The sequence below is a fragment of the Physeter macrocephalus genome, chromosome 11 (genome assembly GCF_002837175.3).
Source record: "Physeter macrocephalus isolate SW-GA chromosome 11, ASM283717v5, whole genome shotgun sequence".
NCBI lineage: Eukaryota > Metazoa > Chordata > Mammalia > Artiodactyla > Physeteridae > Physeter > Physeter macrocephalus.
The window spans coordinates 105,156,588-105,183,696 of NC_041224.1; the positions used below are offsets into that span (position 1 = coordinate 105,156,588).

Genomic DNA, 27,109 nt, shown 5'->3' on the forward strand with positions numbered 1-27,109 from the left:
AGGGAGGGAGATGCAAGAGGGAAGAGATATGGGAACATATGTATATGTATAACTGACTCACTTTGTTGTAAAGCAGAAACTAACACACCATTGTAAAGCAATTATACTCCAATAGAGATGTTAAAAAAACAATAGTGTGTGTGTGTGTGGAGAGAGAGAAATAGGAGAGGGACAGGAACATAACTTGTCCAAACTAAAGTGATCATCTTTCCGCACAAAGTCCTTTGTACAGTGCATGACACCACACAGTCCCTTCACCCAGAGATAACCCCTATTATTTGTATATGCATCATCTTGCCTGCCCATCTTGTCTTATTTTCTAATCAAAGTTTATTTGTAGAATCCTCTTCTCAAATGCAATGTATTTATGTTGCTAATAATATACAACTATAAAAAATTTGAATAAAGGGAAAGACAAAGTTCCACATAGTCCCTATATTTTCCCCACTCCAAACACAGATTAATAGCTTGATACGTATTCACACCCTTTCAGAATTTTAAATGTATGTACACATCTTATAATTTTCACACAAATACATATTATCTTTTTTCCTTAAAGTCTTATCATGACATCTTTCCAGTTTTATATCGAAAGACCATACAGCAAAATGTTGACAGTGGTTATTTCTGGGTAATGATATTACACGTAATTTTTATTTTCTTCTTGGTATTTTTCTGTTATTTAACAGAATAGGTAGAACTTTTGATCTTAGGAGATACCTGTATCTCTGATACAAAACGGAAGGAAAAGAAACAGATTAATTTTGACAACATAGGGAGGAATACTGGAAGAAGTCAAATTTGAAAAGTTTAGAATTGAAGAAATCACACGATAGACCATGGTGTGGTATGTATCAATCACATAAAAGTGAGTGTCACCCAGGATGTACTAAAAAATATAAACTGTAAATTAGGTACCAAAATCTTCAGAGGAATCAGTCATGAAAAGTCTCATAAATGGTAAAATATCATATTTGACTAAATAATAAAAAATCATTCATTTTTGCCTACTTACCATACTCTATTTGTGATCAATCCCAAGTTGACAGTTTCAGGAAAAAAAAAAAAGTCTCTCAAATTAAACATTAAAAAGTCCCCCAGGGCATTTTTTAGTCTTAAGGGAATTCTTCCTATGTTTTGGCTCAGTCAAAAACTCTGTTGTTCCAGAGAACAGAACTCTGTCCTACACATAACAGTGTTAAGGGGAGACATGTTTTGTCACAAAAAGAAAAAGAAGTTTCCAACAATTAGAAAGAGTAGCAACGGCTGGTTCAAAAAACAGTAGGATAGAAGCACTTCCAGAATGGTGGAGTAAGGACTTCTAAATATCTACTCTGCCACAAAAGCAACAAGAACACTGACAAAAAATTGTTAAAACCAACACTTTCAGAACTATGGAAATTAACCAAAACTTTGCAACAACCCAAGGAGTGTTTATTCAAGAAAAACAGCTAAATTTCTGTAAGAACAGCAACTTGCTTATTCCAATCCCACTCTACCCAGCTCTACAATAGGCCTGAAAACCAAAAGCTTCACTACAATGGTGACTGTGAAAACCAGCAGCCTTGCAGCCACTGGAGAGGGTAGAAGAGCTTGCCAAAGTCCCATCCCCAGAGAGTTGCCACTATTTGACTTTTCTGGAAGCTCTGTGAAAAGCTCCATTCTCAGATCTTGCTCTTTTTTAAAAAAATAAATGTATTTATTTATTTATTTTTGGCTGCGTTGGGTCTTCATTGCTGCACGCGGGCTTTCTCTAGTTGCAGTGAGCAGGGGCTTCTCTTGTTGCAGAGCGAGGGCTCTAGGTGTATGGGCTCAGTAGTTGTGGTTCGCAGGCTCAGTAGTTGTGGCACACGTGCTTAGTTGCTCCACAGCATGCAGGATCTTCCCAGACCAGGGCTCAAACCCATGTCCCCTGCATTTTTTTTATTTTTTATTTTTTTGCGGTACGCGGGCCTCTCACTGTGGTGGCCTCTCCCATTGCGGAGCACAGGCTCTGGACGCGCAGGCTCAGCGGCCATGGCTCACGGGCCCAGCCGCTCCGCGGCATGTGGGATCTTCCCAGACCTGGGCACAAACCCGTGTCCCCTGCACTGGCAGGTGGATTCTTAACCACTACGTCACCAGGGAAGCCCTCAGATCTTGTTTTTATTTGACCAGACTTAGAACTCACCCTGGGTAAACAGTCATATAACCAGGAAGTTTGTAAAAAAGAAATCAGCAGCAAAAGTTTAAAATCACAGCCACTTGAGGCAGTGATAACAGGTGGGCTCAAAAAAGGCTGAAACTTATAAGGTAAAACTGGAGAATGAGATGCCCAAGAGAGCATTGTAAAGCTCTGACATATTACTGAGAATCTAGGAGGCCATGCACATGTGCAAAGCTGTGGGCATGCCCAGGAAAGATCTGAGAAGGCCCTAATCTTTTCCCTCAGGCCGACCTTGAGGCTCTACACAAGCAGGAAGCGAACGTTAAGGCAGAGCTGTAAATTTCCTGAGAAGAGCGTTGAAAACATACCCCAAAACACACGCACAGAGCCTCTCAGTAAAGGCTGGGAGACTTACTGCTTCAAAGCTTTTAAGGAAATTCTAAATGAAAAAAGATAATACCTTATTCAATAAGTAATACAAATTCTAAATATTCTATACATCTGTAAGTTCCTGTGTGTGACTAAGTGTAGTTTTGCATTTGACCTGCATGCTCTAAGAAGATTAAGACTCTGCAAGAGGGAGGACAGCAGCATGACTGTAGATAAAAGAACCACCTTTGACTGTGTTCATCTAATTTCAATCTTTACAACTTTGTAAGGCAGACACTCTTAGTCACCCTTTACAGGTAAGGGAACTGAGTTTCAGAAAGCTTATGCAACTTTCCTGAGGTTTTACAACTAGTAAGTAGGGGTTTGGAAGGTAGGTTTCTAACCAGTCGGCTACACTGCAAAACACACATCACTGACTGCCATGTGATATAGCCCCTGAAAGAAAAACGAAAAAACAGAAAACAAAAAACATGGGCAGGGGCTGGGGGGAGGAGAGAAAGGAAGGAAGAGAGACAGGCAAAAAGCAGAACTTAGGTAGGTTTTGAGAAGTTATACCCTATTCATTTGTCTATAAAGTCCTGTTATCTACCACCTTGAAACAATAATTCCTATTTGTCCATAATTCTTCAACTCTAATACTTAAGTTTTCAGAGACCCCCATCCCACATGGGATCACCGTGATGCCCCCACCAGCATGGACACCCATCCTCAGGCTTCAACAGCACTTTCCCCTCTCCTCCCTGCCCCCCACGAAGCCACTCAGGAAACAGATGAGGTGCAAACCTGAAGCTCCCCTCCCTGCCAATTCTGTCTAAAAACCCTCCATTTTAAGTCTACTTCCACACTGTAAAAATGAAAAACCAACTTATCTGCTTAATTTTCCCCTCCAATATACATAAAATAATTGCTCTTAAAATAACATTTTCTATTCACCTCTTAATTCAATGATTCTCTTGACTGTGAAAAAAAAGAAAAATACTTTTTAAAACTTAATAGGTAAACAAGGACCTACTGTATAGCACAGGGAACTCCACTCAGTATTCTGTAACAATCTACATGAGGAAAGAATCTGAAAAAGGATACATGTATATGTATATCTGATCATTTTGCTGTACACCTGAAACTAAGACAACATTGTAAATCAAATATACTCCAATATAAAATAAAAATTAAGAAAAACTTAATAGGAATTGTTCTACAAAATCATACTACTACTGACATAAAAAAAGAAGCAGCAAACCAAAATACAACCTGGGAGTGGGGTGAAGGACAGCAAGGGAAAACAGGAAGCCAAGCTTTGCCTTTAGAAAAATACTCATTTCTTAATCAGGCTTTGCTCCCAGAGAACTCACAAGTTCTTCAGAAGGACCTGAAGTTCGTGTATCTGCAACAGGGATTAAGCCTTCTTCAGTAGTATAAAATAAGACTAGGCTTTAGTTAGTCCAAGTATTAAACAAACACATGTTATTTTTATCATCAGCATTGTAGTAAAAGAAAAAAAATGAGAGCAAAATATCCTAGTCCTCAATACCATGAATCCAGCTCCTGGGATGTGAACTTTAGATTCATAATAGAACCACAGATCCAAATCCATGATTTAAATGAAATTCACACTGCATTAGACTTTGAGAGAGAAAGCTAAGTATTTTACATTTTCCCCAAATGCAGCTGTTAATGGTCCTTTCAAGCCAGAGACTACAGACATCTAAATTTGGTGACTAATTATTTCACAAAATACACATCCATTGACAAAATCTCCCAGCGCTAGTAACTTCCCACAGCTAAATACAGAAATGGAGGGATCACAGCACTGATAATCCAAGAGTATATATGAATTTTGGGCAACAGTCCTGTCATCCCAATACTTTGCTTAGGTTAATATTAAAATGTGTTTGCTACCCCTCAATATAAGTTTGACTTGGTACTAAAGAAATATGGATCACACGTATTTGTATCAGTCCTTAATAGCAAGAAGAAAAAAGGCGAATTAAATATGTACAATGGGTAATTCATTCTATCAGTCTCTTACAAATTTTTTAATTGTCATGCTATTTGCACATACTAATGATGTGGCATGGATGGTAGAAATGGCATCCTTGGGAGTACTGTTCTTTACAGAAATTGTCTTTTAAGTAATTTAAGGCTGACAGACATCATGTTAGTCAAATTCTAAAAACAGCATCCTAGCAACATCAGGATAAAACTAAGCATATCAATTTGTATTTCTCAACACCCTTTGACAAAAGCCACTCCAAAGTCTGATATTATCTATAACAATTATCAATGCACTGCCCCATGAAAACTCTGTAGAAAATATTCAGACCAACAAAGTTGTTGATTATTTCCATCCAAAAGGAAAAAGAGAAAGTATTAAGGAATTTATTCTTGGTACCTCAACACACACGCACAAACGGCTCTAAAAAAAGAAAAAGAAATTTTAAAGAGAATGAATGTAGTGCCCTAATAAGTTAATCGGGAGCTTCTATAAAATAGAAATAATTGTGTCAGTATGGTCTTTATTTCTCCCTTTGGTATTTCAAAGTGCATCAGGAAATAGCGACATCTGAAGAGAAAACACCTTTACAACCACTTAAATTAATTTCTTAAAAAAGGCTTGTCAGTCATGCTGTGGTGTGGCTAAGACCAAATGACTTCTTACACAGCCTCTCTAGAGGTCACTTGCCCAGTCCTGTGAAACGTAATCACTACTTTTTCTGAAGAAAAAAGGAAAAAGCAGAAATGGCTTATTACACAATTCCCCAGGAAATGTAGCCGTGTTGAATTATGAGCTTGCCATTTTCCATCCTAGCAGTAGTTTAAATCAGAGACGGTAACACTACTAAGAATGACAAAAAATTGGAAAGTTGGAAACCATACCCTGCACATAGCGTGAAACCCAAAAAAAAAAACCCAGAAAAACAAAAACACTCCAACCTTCCGGGTGAATACATGCAATAAACTATCTTACTAAGGAAAGAAAAAAAAAAAAAGTAAGTAATGTGGTTTTTGTTTTGTTTTGTTTTTTCAATTTAACAGTGAACAAGACAAGCTCCTGTCCTCTAGGACAAAGCAGAAAGTCAAGGGCTAAGGCAGGTCAAATACGGGGCACCGAAATCAGTGAGAGATAGGGTTCAGGTCACGAGGAGATGAGGGGAGATGAGGGGAAATCATCCCTAAGAAGGAGATCCTGAACAGGGCCTTCTAACAGTCGCACAATTAGCAGAGCCTTCATGTGTTGATTTCCTCTTTTCCCTGGTACTACCCTTTTTCACAGGGCTCTACACAGGCTCCTGATAGGAAGGAGAGCTTGTAAGTAATGTGATCTCAGCAGGCCTCTGATGGAGTATGCATAGGCCTGGGGGCGGGGGGTGCGGATCATTCATATAGATTTTCCTAAGGGGTTTTGAACAAGCACGTTTTTAAAAGAATCAAGTTCCAGTGCCAGATAGTCAATGTCCATACTCTTTCCTAAGAGCAGTCTGTCTTAGAAATACAGGACACTTAGCACTTGAGGACAAGGCAACCCCTTCTCGGCCATTCTCAGCCTGACTGTGGTGCATTCCCTGAAGCCCAAGCAAAGGGTAATTTGAAATATAGGTGTAGATATTGAGAAAGTATTGAGACCTTTCACAAATCAGGAGTTTCCAATTCCTTGTTTACAACAAAATTGAAGGAGGACCTAATCTAGTCGTCAGCTGACAGATCATTCAAATGTTTTACAGTAATGATTTCAGCATATAATCAGAAAGGTATTCAAAGAATTGAGTGACACTTATATGACGAAACTCCAACCAGTCCCATCTACCAATTTATGAGAACTATGTTTCTCAGTACTGACAGCTATAAAAAGAAAAATTAGGAAGAGAATTGACAGTGAATCCTGTCTCATTCAGGCAGTAAGTAATATTCATTCATGGATACCCAACTAAACTCATTAGGGAAAAAGATCATTTACAATAAAATTTTACATGTTTAACAACTGCTAATTAAAATAGATTGTATATAAATCAATGTGATTTTAATTTAATCTAAAAGAAAATTTATACCCAAGACTTAAGGTTACAGAACATTTTTTTAAATCGCAAGTTGTTACAAGGAAGCAGAAAGGGTAATCACTAAAAGATTTTCAAGTTCAAAAATATATTACACTGGGTCAAGCTCTAAGGGAGATGTGGAATTAAAAAACAAGTTAAAAAGAATAAGGAATAAGTCTTCTCACTGCTAATATTAATGATTCTTAAATGGATGGTGGTGTACAAACTTCCAGTTATAAGATAAATAAGTACTAGGCATGTAACGTAAACATGAGCAATATAATTAACACAGCTGTATGTTATATATGAAAGTTAGAGTAAATCCTAAGAGTTCCCATCATAAGGAAATTTTTTCTATTTTTTTAAAATTTTGCATCTATGAGATGACAGTTGCTCACTAAACTTATTGTGATAATCATTTCATGATGTATGTACACCAAATCATTATGCTGTACACCTTAAACTCATATAGTGCTATACATCATTTATAACTCAAACTGGAAGAAAAAAATAACATCGAGGGACTTCCCTGGTGGCAGTGGTTGAGAATCTGCCTGCCAATACAGGGGACACGGGTTAGAGCCCTGGTCCGGGAAGATCCCACATGCCTCAGAGCAACTAAGCCCGTGCGCCACAACTACTAAGCCCTTGTGCCACAACTACTGAAGCCTGTGCACCTAGAGCCCGTGCTCTGCAACAAGAGAAGCCACCACAATAAGCCCATGCACCGCAACGAAGAGTAGCCCCCACTCACCGCAATTAGAGAAAGCCCGTGTGCAGCAATGAAGACCCAACACAGCCAAAAATAAAAATTTTTTTTAAAAAGAAAACCTTGAAAAGAAAATTTTAAAAAATAATAATAACATCGAAAAAAGAAAAAGGTGGAAAAATAGATAATGATGGCAAATATTAAATGACTATAGTATTTAGACTCCATGCATAAGAATGATGTGACACTTCTATTTAAAAAGTCAATACAGAGACTTCCCTGGTGGCACAGTGGTTAAGAGTCCGCCTGCCAATGCAGGGGACACGGGTTCAAGCCCTGGTCCGGGAAGATCCCACATGCTGCGGAGCAACTAAGCCCGTGCGCCACAACTACTGAAGCCCGCAAGCCACAACTACTGAAGCCTGTGCGCCTAGAGCCTGTGCTCCGCAACAAGCACCGCAATGAGAAGCCTGCGCACCGCAACAAAGAGCAGCCTCTGCTCGCCGCAACTAGAGAAAGCCCGCGTGCAACAATGAAGACCCAATGCAGCCAAAAATAAAAATAAATAAATTTTAAATATATATATCAATACAGACAATATGCTGGAAATTTTATATTCTGAAGCAATCAGAACCACTGATTTAAATGTTCATTTTAAACGTTAAAGTACAACTTCATGTATAATTTATCAAAAAATTTTTAGGCAGACTATAAGCAGGAAGTTTCGAGGATCAGTTGCCTGTGTTCATAGTGAAAATATGTTAAGTGAAACAACGGTCAGTGAGAAGAGCAAACCTCAAACAGTATACATTAGCAAGGATAAGGATGCCAAAGTAGTTACAGGGTTGGAGCGGCAGTTCGCAGCTGCAGGAGAGAGGACCAATTCTGTGGATTACCAAAAGCTAATCCCAAAGCAATTTTCTTTTGGGACACTTAAGCACGTTCAGTTTCTAACCAAATTTGTTTCAGGCTTTCTGAAAACAGGAGCAATGCAGTTTAGAGGCTGTCATTTGAGTTTGAGCTTTAATAGACTCTCAATCTCTAGTTGGCCGACATGATGCAGGTGACTCCTTTCAGCGACAACGAAAGAGCAGGTGCCTTTGACTGTCAGCAACTTTGATTTGCCATTGTTTCTTCTTCCCGGTTCACACTAAGCTTGAACATCAGAGATTTCCCTTTTACTAAGTAAAGTAGTAGCAATGAAAATGTCAAAGGCATCTCGTATTAATGACTACTCAGGCAAAGTCTTTATATTATTGTTTGCAAAGCAAAAGTTTCCTCAAAAAAATAAAAGCCTCCAAGGCTACTCTCCTTAATGCAGCCATAAACAACTATCTTATCTTTTAATGGACATAAGTAAGAGGGCTTCCCTGGTGGCGCAGTGGCTAAGAATCCGCCTGCCAATGCAGGGGACATGGGTTTGAGCCCTGGTCCGGGAAGATCACACATGCCGCGGAGCAACTAATCCTCTGCGCCACAACTACTGAGCCTGCACTCTAGAGCTCATGTGCCACAACTACTGAGCCCGCGTGCCACAACTAGTGAAGCCCGCATGCCTAGAGCCAGTGCTCCGCAACGAGAAGCCACCGCAATGAGAAGCCTGCGCACCGCAACGAAGAGTAGCCCCCACTCGCCGCAACCAGAGAAAGCCCACGCACAGCAACAAAGACCCAACACAGCCAAAAATAAAAAATAAATAAAACATAAATTTCTTTTTTAAAAAATGAATAAGAGCAGCTGACACATTAACATGGAGCAAGAAAGCAAAGATCTGACACCCACAATAATTGAATATGGTATCTGTATTACCTTAAAACCTTATAATCATATCAAAACATCAGGAAAACAGGTATGTGAAAAGGATCACTCAAGTCCTCCATACATCCGCTCTTCAAATCTCAGAATCACTCCAGATGCAGTTTGGGGTAGTAGTTAAAAGATTCAGCTGTGGAGCCGAAATGCCTGGGTTGAATTCAGACTTCTTAATTTGGTGGTTGAGTGATATTGGGTAAATCACCTAAGCTCTCCTAACTGTGAGTAATCTAACTGTGCCTCAGTTTTCTCATCTCATACTAAGTGCTCAATAAATATGTTACTATTAATATTACAGGGAAGAAAAAAATTTCCAAGGACTGCCAATAGGCCTTGACTTCCTCTCTGTTAACAGTTCCTCAAAAATATTAATATAATACTAAGCAAATCCTAGTATTGGGGTTTTTTTAAGTTAATGATTGCATTAAGTACAATATTACACCTAGTGGGTATTCAATGAAGATAATTAGCCTTATGACATGCTTACCCAAACTCCATAGGCTTGGGGTTCATACCATCTATAGAGGAAATGATTTAAGAGCAAGAGACTAGCAGATGCAATGTACTCAACTAAGTTACCTTGGAGTATTACATATCAAGAAGTTGTTTTGTTTAGTTTTATTTTGTCCTGTTTTCCACTTATAAGCCATGTATCCGTAGTAGTCTACAACAGTAGCAAGGGGAAAAGGCAGTATTCAATTCTGGAGTTAGGTACCTGGTCCTTACACAGCTAAAACTCTACTGTGAACTTTTTTTCTTTCTAATCATTTCAATTAATCTCCATTTGGGGCACAAATGCACCATAGAATATGAGAGCAAGGAGGCCTCAGGCACCTTAATCAACCTTGTCCCATTTAGTCTTTAGGCACCAAGAATGGTATTCTTAGCAAGCCTAAATAGGAAGAGCACTTCAGAATCTGAGACGTGGAAGTGACCTTACAGGCCAGGCCACCAACCCAAACGAAAATGAAGGAATAATCTTTCCAACCTCTCTTCATCCACCTCTGCCTGAAAATATGATGGTGGTGGTAATAGTGGCTGCAGCTATGCCCCAGGCACTGTGAGAAGCATCTACATTCACTGACACACTGAATCATTAGTATGAAGTGAGAAAATCCGAAAAGAAAACACAAGATGGAATTTTTCAGACCATTCTAAAAAAGGATAAAAGCCTAAAGTTTTAATACAACGGTTACAATATTAGCATAAATCAAAAATACATTATTCATCTCTAAATGATACACCATCATTTCATTCAATTTAGTTCAACAGAGACCAAATACCAAAGGTACCATTACTACAATTACTGTTAAAACATGATCCCTGCAACCAAGGAGTGTCCCCTTTATTCTCAGTAAAGCAGTGATTGGTTCACAAAAAATATAAGAGATAAAACACAGTCAAGTCAAGGGCAGCTGGGTATAAATCCCCACTCTGCCACTGGCTACAACAGCTTAAGCAAGTCAGTTAACCTATAAAAATGAAGATTTTATACATATAAAGTATACATATAACAAATTTGTTATCAAGTTGTTTAAACAACTTTCAAGTTGCTAAAAAAAATTAAGTTGTAATAAAGTTATATAGGTAAATAATGTTATAAAAACAAGATGTGATATATAATGTGCATTAGACTGGTCAGTTTCCTTCATTTCCTGGTGAGCTGACTCTAAATTTCTTCATACCTCTCTCAAATTTTACTTATTACCTGCCTTAATCCTAACAAGGTTAAATATGGCACACTTAAGTTTTGTATTTTTTTCCAACTCTATTTCTGTACACAACTCCTATCTTTAGGGACATCCTACCTACTATGCCCTTAAGATATTACAAATATCAATACTTCAGTAATAAGAAATTTAACTCAACCCAAAACTATACTAATTTTTTAATCTATGCCCATGGGAATTCAAAATATAAAGACAGTTTTGTACTACAAATGTTAAAATAACAGAACAGCTCATAAACACAGTAATTTAACTCCTTTAGCTAGGGTATCAGCAGAGTAAAAGTTTGCCCCCAAACCATTCCCTGCTCCAAGCTGTAAGACACTTCCAATTATGAATGTGTGAATATGGCCGATTACATTGCTAGTAAAATTGAGATCTGACTGCTGAAACATTGACAGATTGAAAATTCAAATAGACGGAGGCCACCGACCCCTGATTCCTACACATATACAATGAAAGAGAACTATGCTATTTAAAAAAAAGAGAGAGAGAACTATGCATCCGATCCCGCCCCCAAATACTATAGAGTCCAGCTCGTCGGGGTCATTCTTTCACTGAGTAAACATTTATTATGTGCCTACTGTGTGCCAGGCATTGCACAGGCAATGAACAAAACTGACCCCCAAATCCCTTCCTTCTTAATAATAGGAATGTCTCCCTGTGAGGTTAGGCGCTGGGAGACCAAGCCCTGGTTGTCCCCACCCCAAAAGGGTTAATCACACTGACACCCGCACCCGAACCCAACCGGCCCCCTAGACTTGCGGACACATAGCCGCGGCTGCTGGGTTCTTTAATAATTGGGCCAAGACCTCTTGGGCAGGCTGGGGAAGCCCATGGCCTTGACCCTCCAGAGCAGCCCAGCTGAGAGGGAGCAAGGGACGCACACCCACCCCCCACGCCACGTGCACACCCCGGCGCACGCCCCCGCCACCCTCCGCCCGTCCTGCGCAGGCGCTGCCGCTGTCCGGCTCTTATGTGCCCTGTACGCCGCTCGCGGCTTCTGACTCGGGGCCCGGACCCCCACCAGCCCCGGTCCCCCGAGGCCGCGACCCCTACCAGGACCCCACCGGCCGTCGCCTCTTACCGGCGCACTGGGCCCGGCGCCCCGGCCTCCTGGCTCTCGGCGGCCGCCTCGCGGACCTCCTCCTCCTCCTCGGCCTCCGCGGCTGCCTCGGAAGCCCCTGCCGCGGCCCCGGCGGCCGCCTCCATCCCCGCCGCCGCCTCTCGCCACCGCCGCCGGGGCGCCCGCCCAGTCGCGGTCGCGATTCCCGCTAGGCCGGCCGCGGCCGGGTCGGCGTCCTCGGCCGCCCCGAGCTCCTCGCTCCGCCTGCATCTGGCCACCGCCGGCGGTGCTGAGCGCGCGGGAGCCGGGCCGCCGCGGAGACGCCCTTGCCCCACCGGAAACGGGCTGCACGGAGGAGCCGCGAGCGACGGGCCCCCGGTGACAGCGAGCGCGGGGTGCGGGGCCGGGTGTGGAAGCTGGCCGCGGCGGGGGCGGGGCGGCCCCGGGGCCTGGCAGGTGGGGCCGGAACCTGGTCTCCGGCAGGGCCGGGGATTCAGAGGAAAGGCCTGAGCAGGAGAAGCTGCAAGTGGGAGACAGGGGTGTTTCTGGGAGAAGGGTCGTAGTAAGTAAAAGGATGGGTTATAAAATAAAGTTTATATAATATGAACTCGTTTTTTAATTAAAAAAAGAAAGACATACTGATACGGTGTATTTGCCTAAGAAAAGGTCTTAAAAAGTATATACCAAAACATTAGTGTTACCGAGTCCAAGCTCCTGCTGCAGGACAGGCCAGTGAATCCGAGAGATGACTTGTTGGGGCAAGGAGTAACGACTTATTTGGAGAGACAGCAACCCGAGAAGATGGTGGACTCCTGCCCCCCAAGGAACCAGCTGCCTGCGTTGGAATTCAGGCTTCTTTTATACTAAAACGGGAGAGAGCAAAGTCAAACATGTCCTGGTTCTGGTCAGCTTCCTCTTCCTCCCTGCAGCCAGTCACAGGTGGGCCTGGTCAGGATGTTTTTTGTAAGCTAAAAAAAGGTATTTTAGCTTAATGCTCACAACCTGGGAGGCAGTTTCCCAGAGATGGGCCATTATGTATAATTGAAGCTTACAGGCAACAGCCGTTTAGTGACTAACTTGTAATAGAATACAAAGGTTCTTCCCTATTACATTCGTGGTTAACTCTGGGGTGAGACTTCCAGTGAGTTTATTTTTCCATTTTTTTTCCTATTTAGTCTTCTGATCTTCAAGAATGAATAGGTGTAATTATTAAAGTTCCTTCATACCTCTGGGTTCAGGAGGAGGTATGAAGGAAGGGGGTGGCGGTCCTCAGGTGAGAGGTGTGGCCTGCAACAAGCCACTTGGAGTAGAGAGAACAGTGCAGCCTGTCATGGACAGCAGGGGCTCCCAGGACGTCAAAAGAATTTTTATAGAAATGGCTGCTTTAGCTCACACTTAGCACATGAGCATTCAATTCTCCTGTCAGCCCTGTGAGGTAGGTACTACTGTCATCCTTATTTTACAGATAAGGAAATAGCCCTAGAGAAGTTAAACCACTTGTCTGATGTGACACAGCTACAGTAGTGGTGGAAATGACATTCTAACTCAGGCAAGCTCAGTCTATTCATGTTTTTGTGTCAGTGTCACTTAGTAGACAGTTTGGGGGACTCACCCATATTTTATGATTTAATATTTTGTTTCTTTTTATTGCTAAGCAGTATTTCATTTTATGGATCCAGTCTATTTTAACCAAGGGCGGAAAGGGCAGTTTGTTATATGGATACATGGGAGCCGTTTTTAACTTTGTATTATCAGGACTTCTCTGGTGGTGCAGTGGTTAAGAATCCGCCTGCCAATGCAGGAGACACGGGTTCAAGCCCTGGTCCGGGAAGATCCCACATGCCGTGGAGCAACTAAGCCCGTGTGACACAACTACTACTGAGCCTGCGCTCTAGAGCCCACGAGCCACAACTACTGAAGCCTGCACACCCTAGAGCCCGTGCTCCGCAACAGGAGAAGCCACGGCAGTGAGAAGTCCGTACTCGCCACAACTAGAGAAAGCCAGTACGCCGCAACGAAGACCCAATGCAGCCAAAAATAATAAATAAATTTTTTTTTTAAAAAAAACTTTGTATTATAGAAACCACATGAAAATAATACAGAGAAGGGTTAAAACATCCATCATCCAATCAGTGTGGCAAAACAGGTGTTTTTTTTCCCAATCCTTTCTGTCCCTTTCTTACATTCATACATAGTTAACACTGTTCATTGCTTCTAATTATCTACTCTGTGTTAGGCACAGTGCTTGGTCTTGAAGATTTAGAAAAAAAGAAAAGAAAAAAAAGCCACAGTCCTTGCTCTCAAGTATCAATAGCTCACTTCCCAGAAGGAAGATAATGACTCTGTAAGCAGGTGATTGCACTATTGTGCTGAGTGCAGTGAGAGATTCAAGGTGAAGTCTGGAAGGAAGAAAAGTTAAACTGCCTAAATGAGTCTCCCAGGGCTTCATGAGAAACAGACCCAGGAGCCAAGTCCTGATGGTTGATCAGGAGTTTGCCTGGTTGATAAGTGGGACTAGAGAACTGCTGAAGGGTTGTAAACTGCAATCTTGAACAAAGTAATGCAGAGCACAGTTCTAAGTACTTCCCATATAGCACTTCCTTTAGACCTCACAGCAGCCTTATGAGGTACTACTAGTGTCATCCCTGTTTCACAGATGAGGGATCTAAGACGGAGATGTAAAGTAACTTCCAAATCACACAGCTAGTGAGTAATGGAATGATTGGAACCCAGGGCAGTCTGGCTTCACATTCTATGCTGTTAAACACTGTACTCAGCAAACCATTCTGTAGAGGAGAATCAGAATTCCAGGCAGCCATCAGGAAACTACTGGAAGAGTCCAAGCTGAAAATAATTAGGGCCTAAATTGAGAGCTAAGAAGTAAGATAATGGGACAGATAGGAGATGGGAGAACTGATAGGACTTCGTGTCCAATTCTAAGTGGGGAGGTCAGGGTGAGAAGTTAGGGGTGATGCCCAGGTTTCTTGCTTGAGTGACCAGGTAGCTAATGATGCTATTAGTCAAGAGAGGAAATACCGGGTTGGGAGAGGAGATGTGTCAGGATAATAGTATTTTTTTTAACACTATTCTATATTTTTCTCTATTCATTGTCTTAATAGTTAACATTTTTGTCAATAGACACTTCTCACACAGTACATCAATTTTTCTTTCTTTTCCCTCTCTACTCTTCTCCAGCCTTTCCCATTTTTTATTCCTCCACATCCTATTTTTCTCTTTTTTTTACCTTATTTTTTTTGTGAAATTAACACTGTCAATGGCATTCAGAATCAAGTTATTCATCCTCATGCTCAAATTCATAATCCCACCCCTAGAGAAACACTAAATAAGCGGATGGGAGTAGTAACAAGAATTTTATCCTTTCTCTGCACCGCATAAAGGAACCAACAGGAGAACCCCTTGGACAACCTGGGCCCCCATCCCCTATGTGGCCAGGAACTGTAATGGTTTGGTACATTATCTCTTCCTAATTCTACGTGCAGTGACATAAAGTTGGTTGCTTGAAACGGGTTACAGTGGGAATTTTTACACCACGGAAATTGGCAAAATTCTGCAAATCAGGACTTTGTTTCCACCCCCATCAGTGGGGGTGGAAACAGGTTGTTAAATATTTATCAACACACCACAGATTCAGGCTGTCACCAAGATGAAGATCCACATATTAATCTCACACCAGACAGCACAAATCAGGGCTTCTCAACTCTGGCACATTTAGGACTTGGTAATTTTTTGTGGTGGTGGTGGCTTGTCCTGAGCATTGTAGAATTTAACAGCATCCCCAGCCTCCAGCCACTAGGTGCTACCCACTGGCGACCCTCCCTCCCCCCAGTTATGACAACCAAAAATGTCTCCAGACATTTATCCCGAGGGGCAAAATCACCCTGCATGAGAACCACGAGCAAAAATGGATTTAACTGTATAACTATCCCTCAAGAAGCCTCCAAAATTATGACATTGAAAAGATCATTGGGGGTGGGGGTGAGCAGGAATTCCCTGGCAGTCCAGTGATTAGGGGTCCACACTTTCACTGCCGAGGGCATGGGTTCAATCCCTGGTCGGGGAAATAAGATCAGTGGGTTTCAGATTAAGCCAACTTCCTTCGAGCACAGAGAGACTTGTTTGTGGGTAGTAAAAGGTAACATTTATTTAACATTTACTTTGTGCCTGGCACAATTCCAAGCACTTTACACACACTAACTCATTTAATCTTCATTAATATTTCTATGAAGTAAATACTATTATTCCTATTTTACAGATAAGAAAACTGAGTCACAAAGGAGTTCAATCATTTGCTCAAGCTAATGAGTGACAAAACTGAGATTCATACCCGGTCAGTCTGGTTTCAGAATCTGTGCCCTTATGTCTATGCTGCGGATGCCATCAGAAGTCCAGGGACTACATTACTCTGCCCTCCCCATCTATGAGTTCAAGGTTTTTTCAGTTCAACCAGGAGTGTTTAGGATATGGAGAATTTGAAGGTCTCCTGCTAACACTTCCTAATTGGAGGACATCACTGACAGAAATTCTTTTAACCAGTATGTTGAGAATGCTTTCCTCATTTGATTCTGATCCACATGGGAAAAGTGTCATCAAGGATGAAAATGGCACACAAGTACCTACTGCATTGCAAAAAAAAAAAACAAAAAACAACAGAGAGCTTTTAGTTTTATAAATAACAAAGGGAAGGAGGATTTTCTGCAACTGCTTTGACATGATAGTCCTGATTTTAAATATATGCCATTGCATGAATAAAAAATTCAGTTTTCCCTTAGGTAGTATTCATGAGATATCTAAAATAAAGTCCTGAATTACATAGGTAACTCCTAAGAAAATAAACCGCACTTGTTGCATATTTTAAAATATATATGACCTAATTTTTAATTTAATTTAATTTTTTTTTTTTTTGCGGTACGCGGGCTTCCCACCGTTGTGGCCTCTCCCGTTGCAGCGCACAGGCTCCGGACGCGCAGGCTCAGCGGCCATGGCTCACGGGCCTAGCCGCTCCGCGGCATGTGGGATCTTCCCGGACCGGGGCACGAACCCGTGTCCCCTGCATTGGCAGGCAGACTCTCAACCACAGCGCCACCAGGGAAGCCCTGACCTAATTTTTTTAAATGAAGCCAATTCCTTAAGGTAATAGTTCTCAAAATGTAGACCAGCAGCATAGCATCACCTGGGAACTTATTAGAAATGCAAATTCTCAGGCCTCACCCCAGAATCAGAAACTCTGGGGATGAGGCCCAGCAATCAGGAGTTTCACAAACCCATCAGGTGATCGTGACGCGTGCCCAAGTTTGAGAATCACCATCTCAAGGTAGTATTGGGCATTTAAACACCACAAGAATACCTCCTAATTCCTAGTCCAAGATTTTATAAACTCTCACTGTTTGATGAAAGTAGATGTTATTTTTCTTCTTTTTTTTCAATTTTTTTTTATTGAAGTACAGTTGATTTACCATGTTGTGCCCATCTCTGCTGTACAGAAAAGGGACTCAGTTATGCACATATAGACATTCTTTTTTATATTCTTTTCCATTATGGTTTATCCCAGGATACTGAATAGAGTTCCCTGTGCTATAGAGTAGGACCTTGTTGTTTATCCATTCTAAATGTAATAGTTTGCATCTACCAACCCCAAACTCCCAGTCCAACCCTCTCCCTCCCCCCCAGCTCCCTTGGCAACCACAAGTCTGTTCTCTGTGTCTACGAGTCTGTTTCTGTTTTGTAGATAGGTTCGCTTGTGCCATATTTTAGATGCCACATATAAGTGATATCATATGGTATTTGTCAGAAAGTAGCTGTTATGATAGGATTTTTTTTAAAAGGCACCGTGCCCTTGAAAATATAATTCTTAGGGGGAAAAAAGCATCTTCCTGATTCTTCTCTTTATAGGCAGGCAGATTTTCTACAGTTTAGTTGATTTCTGATGCTTAGTCTATGAACAATGCAAATTGGAAAACACTGATAGGTCTCTTATGTCTGTTTATTTACTTTGTGTTTTGAACAGCAGCATCCACCATTGAGGGGTGCTCTCTGGCTGAAGGGGGAGGGAGTCTGACAGGAGTCATTCTTTGAGGCCAGGTTCCCCAGCCTGTAACCTGGGGAAGATGAGGGCAATTGAAGCGCCTGTCAGCTCACAATGGTGCTTTGGCTTCCAGAGCTGGTGTCAGGGGTAGAGAACTTCCGAAAATGAACAGTAGCAACGACCCCTCCTCTCTCCTACACATCAGTTCTTCTCTTCTAATGACTGGATCGCTCCCATCAGGCTGCAAACATGCTATAATTTACACCTTTCTTAAAAACAAAAACACTCGGTCCCACATTCTAATCCAGCTTCTGCCCCATTTCTCTACTCCTTTCTAGAGCAAAGCTCTTCAGAAGAGTCATCTACGGCACTGTCTCATTTCTCCTCCCATTCAGCCTTGAATTCACCCCACAGGGCTCTCATGCCCACCACTTTACCAACGTGCCTTACATTCTCCATGTAACTACATCCATTAGTCAGGTCTCGGTCTTAATCTTTCTTGTTTTATCAGCTTCATTTGATACAGTTGATCGAGCACTCCCCCCTCCTTGAAACATTCCCTTGTTGCTTGCAGAATGACACACTATCCTCGGGCATTCAAAGATGAATATATGATCCACGCCACCAAGTCTGTTAGGAAGACTTGGACAACACCGTCAAGAGCTTCTGGACTTCCAGAGTCTCACAGAAATCCGTTTGTGGCGGTACCGGCCAGACTTTTTCATGTCCAGGCACACATAAAAAGATGATAACATCTGCCCCGTACTTCGGGATAAGGAGACAAGACCGACCCCAACAGAAGACAACCCACCTAGGCAACTCCAAGGCCTGAGGGTCACAACACGTGCTTTGAATGGCTCCAATTTATGCCTTCATGTAAAGCAACCCACCTCTGTTTTCTTGGGCTACAATGAAAATACAGTCATTTGATGGCCTCGGTCATAGACTTCTCTGTAGCATAAATGTGGTGCAAAGGCTCAGTAGTTCTTACATACTCTTTTTCTTAGAATTGTAGAAGTTTAACTCCTTCAGTTCAAGGCCTGTTGCATATCCCTCTTACATGCCCTGCAGCACCTAGCACAGTGGTGAACACAGAACATATTTTTTAAAATATGTCAGATTAAAATTCTGTGCCAGATACTATTGCTTCAGCAACATCGTCTTTTTTTTTTCTTTTATGTGAAAGCAGGTTTATTTAGAGAGATACACATCCCATAGGCAGAATGCAGTCTGTCTCAGGAGGCAAGAGTGGCCGAGAAGTCCTTTCTTAATCACCATACGTTTTGGGACAGCATTCCGTTCTATCAATCAAAGGTTAGATAGACCTTACTTGAAAGTAGAAACCAAAAGAGACAAGTCCAGAACCTCCGTTACTCACACATTGTGTCATTGGAAGTTCTTCCTGATATCTAACCCGATGGTACCATGTGTCTAAGCTTACTTTCTATGATTTAGCCTTGAAAAGGAAGGAGAGGAGGAGCGGCACATGAATAGTCTGCATAACAACACAAGCTGGTGATGATGGTGTCCTGATATCACTGGATTGTAGATGCTGTTAAAGTTTTCCACTGTGGTTGCTATGGAAACAGTGAAGAGTGTTTTGGGCATAAAGCTTCTCGGAGAAAAGGTGTTTCAGAAAAGCAAAGCCCCAGAAGTCATCAAGGCCACTCCACAAGGAAAGGAATTCATTTGGTACACAGTGTTACCTTTTTCGGTTTTTATGTTGTTTTGCTCCATTTGTAATTTTTTGACAACAAAGAAGCAAGAAGCAATCTACCAAGGTTGGGAACAAGGACACTTTTCTTACTCTGAGATTCTTGTTTTCTGTTCAGTAGTGGAAAATAAAACAGGGATGATTAACTGTTCTCTGCTGATGCAGGCACCCTAGAAATAAACATATTCTCGACACTATGGTGAAAAATGGAAACTTTTTTTTTGCGGTACACGGGCCTCTCACTGTTGTGGCCTCTCCCGTTGCTGAGCACAGGCTCCGGACGCGCAGGCTCAGCGGCCATGGCTCACGGGTCCAGCCGCTCCGCGGCACGTGGGATCTTCCCGGACCGGGGCACAAACCCATGTCCCCTGCATCGGCAGGCGGACTCTCAACCACTGCGCCACCGGGGAAGCCCGAAATATGGAAACTTTTAAAGTTTGAGTAACCAAATAAGAACTCAGAAGAATTCTCACTCCTCCCCATAACCACTTCTATTTCATTTGCCTCCATAACACACACAAAAACATTGAGTTTCCCCTCCATAAATATAATCTTTCAGTCAAAAACATTTTAATGATTCAAAAAGTTTATTATGGAACACTAAGATGCCTGAAACTCAGTTTTCACCCTCAACTATCATCCAGCTATCAGAACAAAAAGAAATCAATCCTCAGTCATGGAGCCTACCGCATATCCCAGATGCCTTTGTCTGTGGAAAGTCTGTCCATTCCCAGCAGTTTAGGAATCAGGAAAATCACTCTCAAAAATGAGGCAGGGGAAAAAAGGAAAGAATGGAGGGAAGCAAAGCTGGAAAGGAAATATGTATTAATTTCAAATAAGAAGAACTCAACTGTCCTTGTGATTAAGAAATTTTTTTTTTTTTTTTTTTGGCCACGTGGCATGTGGGATGTTAGTTTCCCCGATCAGGGATCGGACCCACACCCCTTGCATTGGAAGTGCGGAGTCTTAACCACTGGACCACCAGGGAAGTCCCTCAACTGTCCTTGGAAGACGGAGGGGGATCTGAATTGTTACTGGACATTTCATTTGGAAAATTCCATTTTCAACAGCACATTGTAAGCTATGGTTCCCCTTTTCTAAGAAGTTCAGAAATTACCCTCAGCCTTTGCTATTTAAAGTATGGATCAGCAGCACTGAGAGGTTTTGAGAAATGTGGAATTGCAAGCCCTGCCCTTCTGCAATTTAACAAGATCCTCCAGGTAATTCATGAGCATTTTGAGAAGCACTGATCCTGGTCATCCTTCAGTTCTAACATGCTCTGAGGTGATGCCAACACTGACCCTCTATCAACCGCACCTTGAGTAGTAAGGATCTAGAGAAGGCACTGGCTTTCCACCCTGGCTGCAAGTGAGAATCACCTGAAGAATTTCAAAACAACATGGGCCTGAGCCTCTCCTACATAGATTCGGAATTAACAGGTCTGGGGTGGGGCTCAGACATTAGTATTTTTCAAAAGCTCCCGGATGATTCTAACAAGTGGCCAGTGGTGAGATCCACTTACCTAGACTAACTCTTCATTTTATAATAATTAAAACCCCAAACTGCCATTAGACTAGGACTTGGTGGTTTCCCTACATTATCTCATTTGGGAGTCCTCAAAACAACTCTGTAAGGTAGATACAGCAGATATTGTTATACCTATTTAACAGATAAGAAAATTAGCTGAGAGCTGCTTTCACTACACTAACTTAGGGCGCAGCTAAATAACTGCTATTTCCCTGGTTGAAAATAGCCGAAAGTTGAGGTCTAAAGTTAACACAACATCCAGTGTTTTCCACTGTGAATCTACAGGAAAAGCCTGAACTCATTTTAAAGGATAAATCACCAATGCCAATCTCTTAATTTTATATGTGAGGAAACTGAGGCCCAGAGATTTGTCTCAAACCACATATTTTAGCTGAAATGAGAACTCAGATCTCCACACTCCTAGTTCAGTATGTTTCCCACTAAACTGCATTTCCCAAGCGTGATCAGTCTTGTGGGATTCCACAAGATACTAACAGATGTTCCACTGAAAAAGGTTAGATATGCTAAGCCACATGTGGGTTAAAACAAATTCAATAGTGTCCTTGACCTCAGGACTTCTCGGCCTTCACTGGGCTCATGTGTGCTCCAAGTCTCTGAGAGCAAGCACTTACCCAGATAATCTTGTTTAATCTTTAAAACAATCCTATGAGGTAAGAACTCTTGGTATCCCTACTTTAAAGTTTAAAAATCTGAGACTTAAAAGAGGTTAAGTAGCATGTCCAAAGTCATACAGTAAGTAACGGGACTAGGTTTTGAACCTGAAGCTGCCCAACGCGATTCAGTTATGTGATTATGACATGATGTTGCCACTATAAATGATCTTCTTTTCCATTTATCAGAGTGTATTCCATTTATCAGAGAGAGACAGAGACAGAGAGATAGAGACAGAGAGAGAGCTTTTCGAGAAATTTTTAAGGACTGTGAGGGCTAACAAGTCTGCAATGTGCAGTGCAGGCCAGCAGGCTGGAAATCCCAGCAGGAGTTAATGCTGTAGTCTGGAGTCTGAAGGCAATCTGGAGGCAGAATTCCTTCTTCTGGGGACCTCAGTCCTTTCCCTTAAGGATTTCAACCGATTGGATGAGTCCCACCCACGTTATGGAGGATAATCTGCTTTACCCAAAGTCTACTGATTCAAGTGTTATCACATCTACAGAATACCTTCACAGCAACACCTAGACTCAGGTGTTAGACCAACAGTTGGGTACTGTAGCCTGGCCAAGTTGACACTTAAAATTAACCATCACACTATGTAATAAAAATTTTAAAAAGTAGGTATCCTAGATTGCATAGTCCAATTTCCTTATTTTTCAAATGAGAGAACGGATCAGAAAGGATAAGCCCCAAGTGATACACGTGTGTTCACAGGAGAACATGCACACCCACATTCGCAGAACCTTTCATAAGTTGCTCGCTACCTTCTAATACAATTAAGTAGAAAAATCAAATCCCTCCAAAACACCATTTATTTTTATTTTGAAGACTTTGAGTAGAAAAATTCAGCAAACAGTCCATTTTATTACTTCTCTCCAAGCTAATGCTCCCACACGCTGGATGTGGGGACTACTTTCAGAGCAGATGGGGAGTCTGGAAATAGCTGACACTTTTCTCCCCAAAAGCGGACTTACTCTCAAGCTCCTGTCCCTCCTACCCACCCCCTCAACCTCTCCAGTCTCACCTGTCACTTCTCAGGCTTCCTCCAACTTGATGCCTCCTTTTGCCTCTGGGCTTGCAAACAAGCTCTTCCGTCTGCAGCACTCCTTCCTCAACCCCCTACCCCTCCACACACACACCCCTTTTGCCTGGCTAAAGCCCAGTCATGCTTAAGTCTCAGCTGAAACATCTTTTCCTCAGCTAATGCCCCTGCCCCTACCAGACTGGGTTGGATGTCCTTCCCATGAGCCCCTATGGCATGCAGTACCAACCCCTGATATTTACTGTTTATTTATCTATATCCCCACTGATGGTATCCCCAGCATGATATCCCCAGTGTTAGAGTGTATCACATAAAAGACATTCAATAAATATTTATTGGGAGAAGGAATAAAAGCAGGAATGAAGGAAAAAGGAAGGAATTTCTGTAGGGCCTATCTCGCACTGCATGACTGAGATCTGACTATTAGAAACAGCCTGTGATGAAATTTGCCCAGGGAACTGCAGGGTGTAGAGCAAATTTGGTCGTTTCAGGTGCTAGGGAGTCTCTGTCAAGTGACCTGGCATCCTGGGGTTTTGTTTTGCCATCATTTGGACATTGATATCACCAGGGAGTTATCGGTGTAAGGTAACAGGAAGCTGAACCAGGGTGGTGGCAGCAGGAATGGAAAGGGACCCATAAAGGGATGTTTAATGGCTAATTTGGACTGCATTCATCGGGATGTGAAGGAGAAGGGTGCAAGATCAGGAAGCTGGGAGAATCTGATATCTGGTACAAGACAATATCATCAATTCAATTCCATACTGAATTGGAGGTATTAGGAAAGCATCTAAAAATACAGCTGAAAATATAAAACAAAGCCAAGAAGATCTATAGTCCTTCACAAATTATTTATATCAATTACTGTTATCAAAGAAGTGTCAAAACTGGCCAGTAGGCAGAACCGGTGTTGCCTATATGATGTGCTTTGAGGGTCATCAAAAAGACTCTTCTCCTTCACGATCTATCATCATGTCAAGGTACCTGAAATGTAATTAAAATGGTACTTTTCGTATATCATCACATATAATTTGTATGCACATATTATATCTCTGGAAGGAAAGATAAGTCATGGTAACAGTGGTTACCTCTGGAAAAGGGGGATTAGGAGATTGGAGGTCAGAGGTGGGAGGGAAACCTATCTTTTACCATTTACACTTTTGTACCCACTGAAGCTTTTTACCATGTACATAGATCTTTAATGTAGAAAAGAAAAATTTTTATTTTATTTTTAAAAGTTGGAATTTGTCAATGGGCAGTTGGTTAAATAAATTATAGTACATCCATTAAGTGGGATAATGTAGTCATTAAAATGAAAAAAGATAGCTTTGATCCAAAAGATGTACTGATCCAAAGATGTCCATGATGATTAGTTAAGTAAAAAACAAAATTTAGAGCGTAAACATTAAAAATCCACCCATTAGAAAAAAATGTGTTTCAATATTTGTTAGCATGTATATGCATAGGGAAAAGCTGTCAAAATACACCTGTTAGCATTGACTACCTTGGCAAGATGGAATTAGAAGAAACTTTTGCTTTCTAAGTTATATATTTTGACATTGCTTGAACTTTTACAAGGAGCATATTACTTTATAATCAGAAAAAAAGATAATTTAAAACATTTGTGACAATGCAAATAGCCCAAAAATGGAGGGAGGGTCATCATTTTCAGCAGCTGGGGCAACTTTTAAACCCTCTAGATGAAAACTAGGTACTCATGGGGAGTGTGTGCATTAAGTCAGGGAGAAGTGCTGTAATACAGCATTGGCTCACAACAGTGCCTCAATAATGTTTAATAACTGAATTTATAATTAAACTCAACAAAGTTGGACTATAAAGTAGATACAACTTGTCTTTTTCCCAAGTGAATGACCAAATAGGTACTTATCACCAGGAGCTTAAAAAACAGAGGGTCTGACCTCAAGGCCATAGTCTAAGATAACTTAACATCACCTGTATTTTCCCCTCTTCCCTGCTTTCCAGCAATCTGATTCTTTTCTTTTTGTTTGCCCTTGTCATCGTCCCAGCCCTTTTTTAAAAATTGCCCATTAGAACCACAAGAGGGCAGCAGCCTCATGTACAAGCAAGGCTCTGAGGCATTGGTAATCATAAAAAGCAAAGGGAGGAGAGGCTTTATGAAAAGTGTTATCAAAACTTTAGAGATTTCAGCATCTTGCTCTGAATAGGTGTGGGACCACATTTAATGTTCTGTTAGAAATTGTAAACAATGAGTGGAAAAGAAATTCATGCTGGTGAGTGGAGCTAATGTATTTCCCTCTCTTCCAGAAACTGGCCAGAAGAAGCGAGATAGAAAAGAGGACAGCCTAGAACCTAAGACTTACTCCTCATGTAAACTCTTGCACCAGGATGGAAGGGGAATCTTACCACAATGCTACTACCATCAATGGCACCCCAGTGAATCACCAGCCTTTGGAACGCCACAGGTTGTGGGAAGTCATCCCCATCGCAGCTGTGACAGCTGTGGTGAGCCTGATCACCATCGTGGGTAACATCTTAGTCATGATCTCGTTCAAAGTCAACAGCCAGCTGAAGACAGTTAACAACTATTACCTGCTCAGCTTAGCCTGTGCAGATCTCATCATTGGGATCTTCTCCATGAACCTCTACACTACCTACATCCTCATGGGACACTGGGCTCTCGGGAGTCTGGCTTGTGACCTGTGGCTTGCACTGGACTACGTGGCCAGCAATGCTTCTGTCATGAACCTTCTGGTGATCAGTTTTGACCGATACTTTTCTATCACAAGACCCCTGACGTATCGGGCCAAGCGTACCCCAAAGAGGGCTGGCATCATGATTGGCTTGGCCTGGCTGATCTCCTTCATCCTCTGGGCCCCAGCGATCCTCTGCTGGCAGTACTTGGTTGGGGAGCGGACGGTCCCACCAGATGAGTGCCAGATCCAGTTCCTCTCGGAGCCCACCATCACTTTTGGCACTGCCATCGCTGCATTCTACATCCCTGTTTCCGTGATGACAATCCTCTACTGCCGAATCTACCGGGAAACGGAGAAGCGAACCAAGGACCTGGCCGACCTGCAGGGCTCTGACTGCGTGGCTGAAACTGAGAAGAGAAAGCCAGCTCACGAGGCTCTGCTCACGTCCTGCTTTAGCTGCCCCCAGCCCACACTGGCCCAGAGGGAAAGGAACCAAGCCTCCTGGTCATCCTCCTGCAGGAGCACCTCCGGCACTGGGAAGCCATCCCGAGCCACTGGCCCGAGCACGGAGTGGGGCAAAGCTGAGCAGCTAACCACCTGTAGCAGCTACCCCTCCTCAGAAGATGAGGACAAGCCCACCACTGACCCCGTCTTTCAAGTGGTCTACAAGAGTCAGGCCAAGGAGAGCCCAGGGGAAGAATTCAGTGCTGAAGAGACCAAGGAGACTTTTGTGAACGCTCAAACTGAAAAAAATGACTATGACACCCAAAAATACTTCCTGTCTCCAGCCACTGCTCATCGACCCAAGAGTCAGAAGTGCGTGGCCTATAAGTTCCGACTGGTGGTGAAAGCTGATGGGACCCAGGATACCAACAGCGGCTGTCGCAAGGTGAAAATCATGCCCTGCTCCTTCCCGGTGTCCAAGGACCATTCGACCCCTCCCAACGTCAGCCATCAGATGACCAAACGAAAGAGGATGGTCCTTGTCAAAGAGAGGAAAGCAGCCCAGACCCTGAGTGCAATTCTCCTGGCTTTCATCATCACGTGGACTCCTTACAACATCATGGTCCTGGTTTCCACCTTCTGCGACAAGTGTGTCCCAGTCACCCTGTGGCACTTGGGCTACTGGCTGTGCTACGTCAATAGCACTGTCAACCCCATTTGCTATGCCCTCTGCAACAGAACCTTCAGGAAGACCTTTAAGATGCTGCTTCTCTGCCGATGGAAAAAGAAAAAAGTGGAAGAGAAATTGTACTGGCAGGGGAACAGCAAGCTCCCCTGAAAAGTAACGACTCCCCTCAAAAGAGTGACCATGGTCAAGGTCCTCTGAGGATGGGTGAGCTGATTCTGGTTTACTTTTCAAAGAGACCTTTTGAGTCCCTGAGGACATGGAAAGCCTCGAGGTCTGTCGCCAAAAGGAAAGAGTCACAGCTGCCACAGTTGCTGCCATATTGAATGATTCTTATCCATGACCAGGGTCGCCTGATGCTGCTGGACTGTTTGCCACCAAAGAAAAGAGACAGACTCGTGACCCTTCACAGGAGGAGGAGCACTT

The 27,109-nt window shown here is 42.4% G+C and overlaps 2 protein-coding genes and 1 long non-coding RNA gene across 3 annotated transcripts in view; 2 read left to right on the forward strand and 1 right to left on the reverse strand.

The window, feature by feature from the left end:
* AVEN (apoptosis and caspase activation inhibitor) overlaps positions 1-12,259 on the reverse strand; it is a 203,379-nt gene extending 191,120 nt beyond the window's left edge. Inside the window, exon 1 of the mRNA XM_024118375.3 lies at positions 11,906-12,259. Within this exon, the coding sequence (XP_023974143.1) occupies positions 11,906-12,154 (249 nt within the window). The 5' untranslated portion in view covers positions 12,155-12,259. The remainder of the gene's footprint in view (positions 1-11,905) is intronic.
* Positions 12,198-13,912, forward strand: LOC114487118 (uncharacterized). The gene is made up of 3 exons (XR_003681851.2): positions 12,198-12,279; positions 12,580-12,823; positions 13,640-13,912. It is a non-coding gene; the product is annotated as an uncharacterized lncRNA (long non-coding RNA).
* An 11,334-nt stretch (positions 13,913-25,246) lies between these two features.
* On the forward strand, positions 25,247-26,836 carry CHRM5 (cholinergic receptor muscarinic 5). Its single transcript, XM_007127720.1, has one exon. It carries the CDS (start codon positions 25,247-25,249, stop codon positions 26,834-26,836), a length of 1,590 nt encoding a protein of 529 aa, XP_007127782.1.
* Positions 26,837-27,109: the final 273 nt, after the last annotated feature.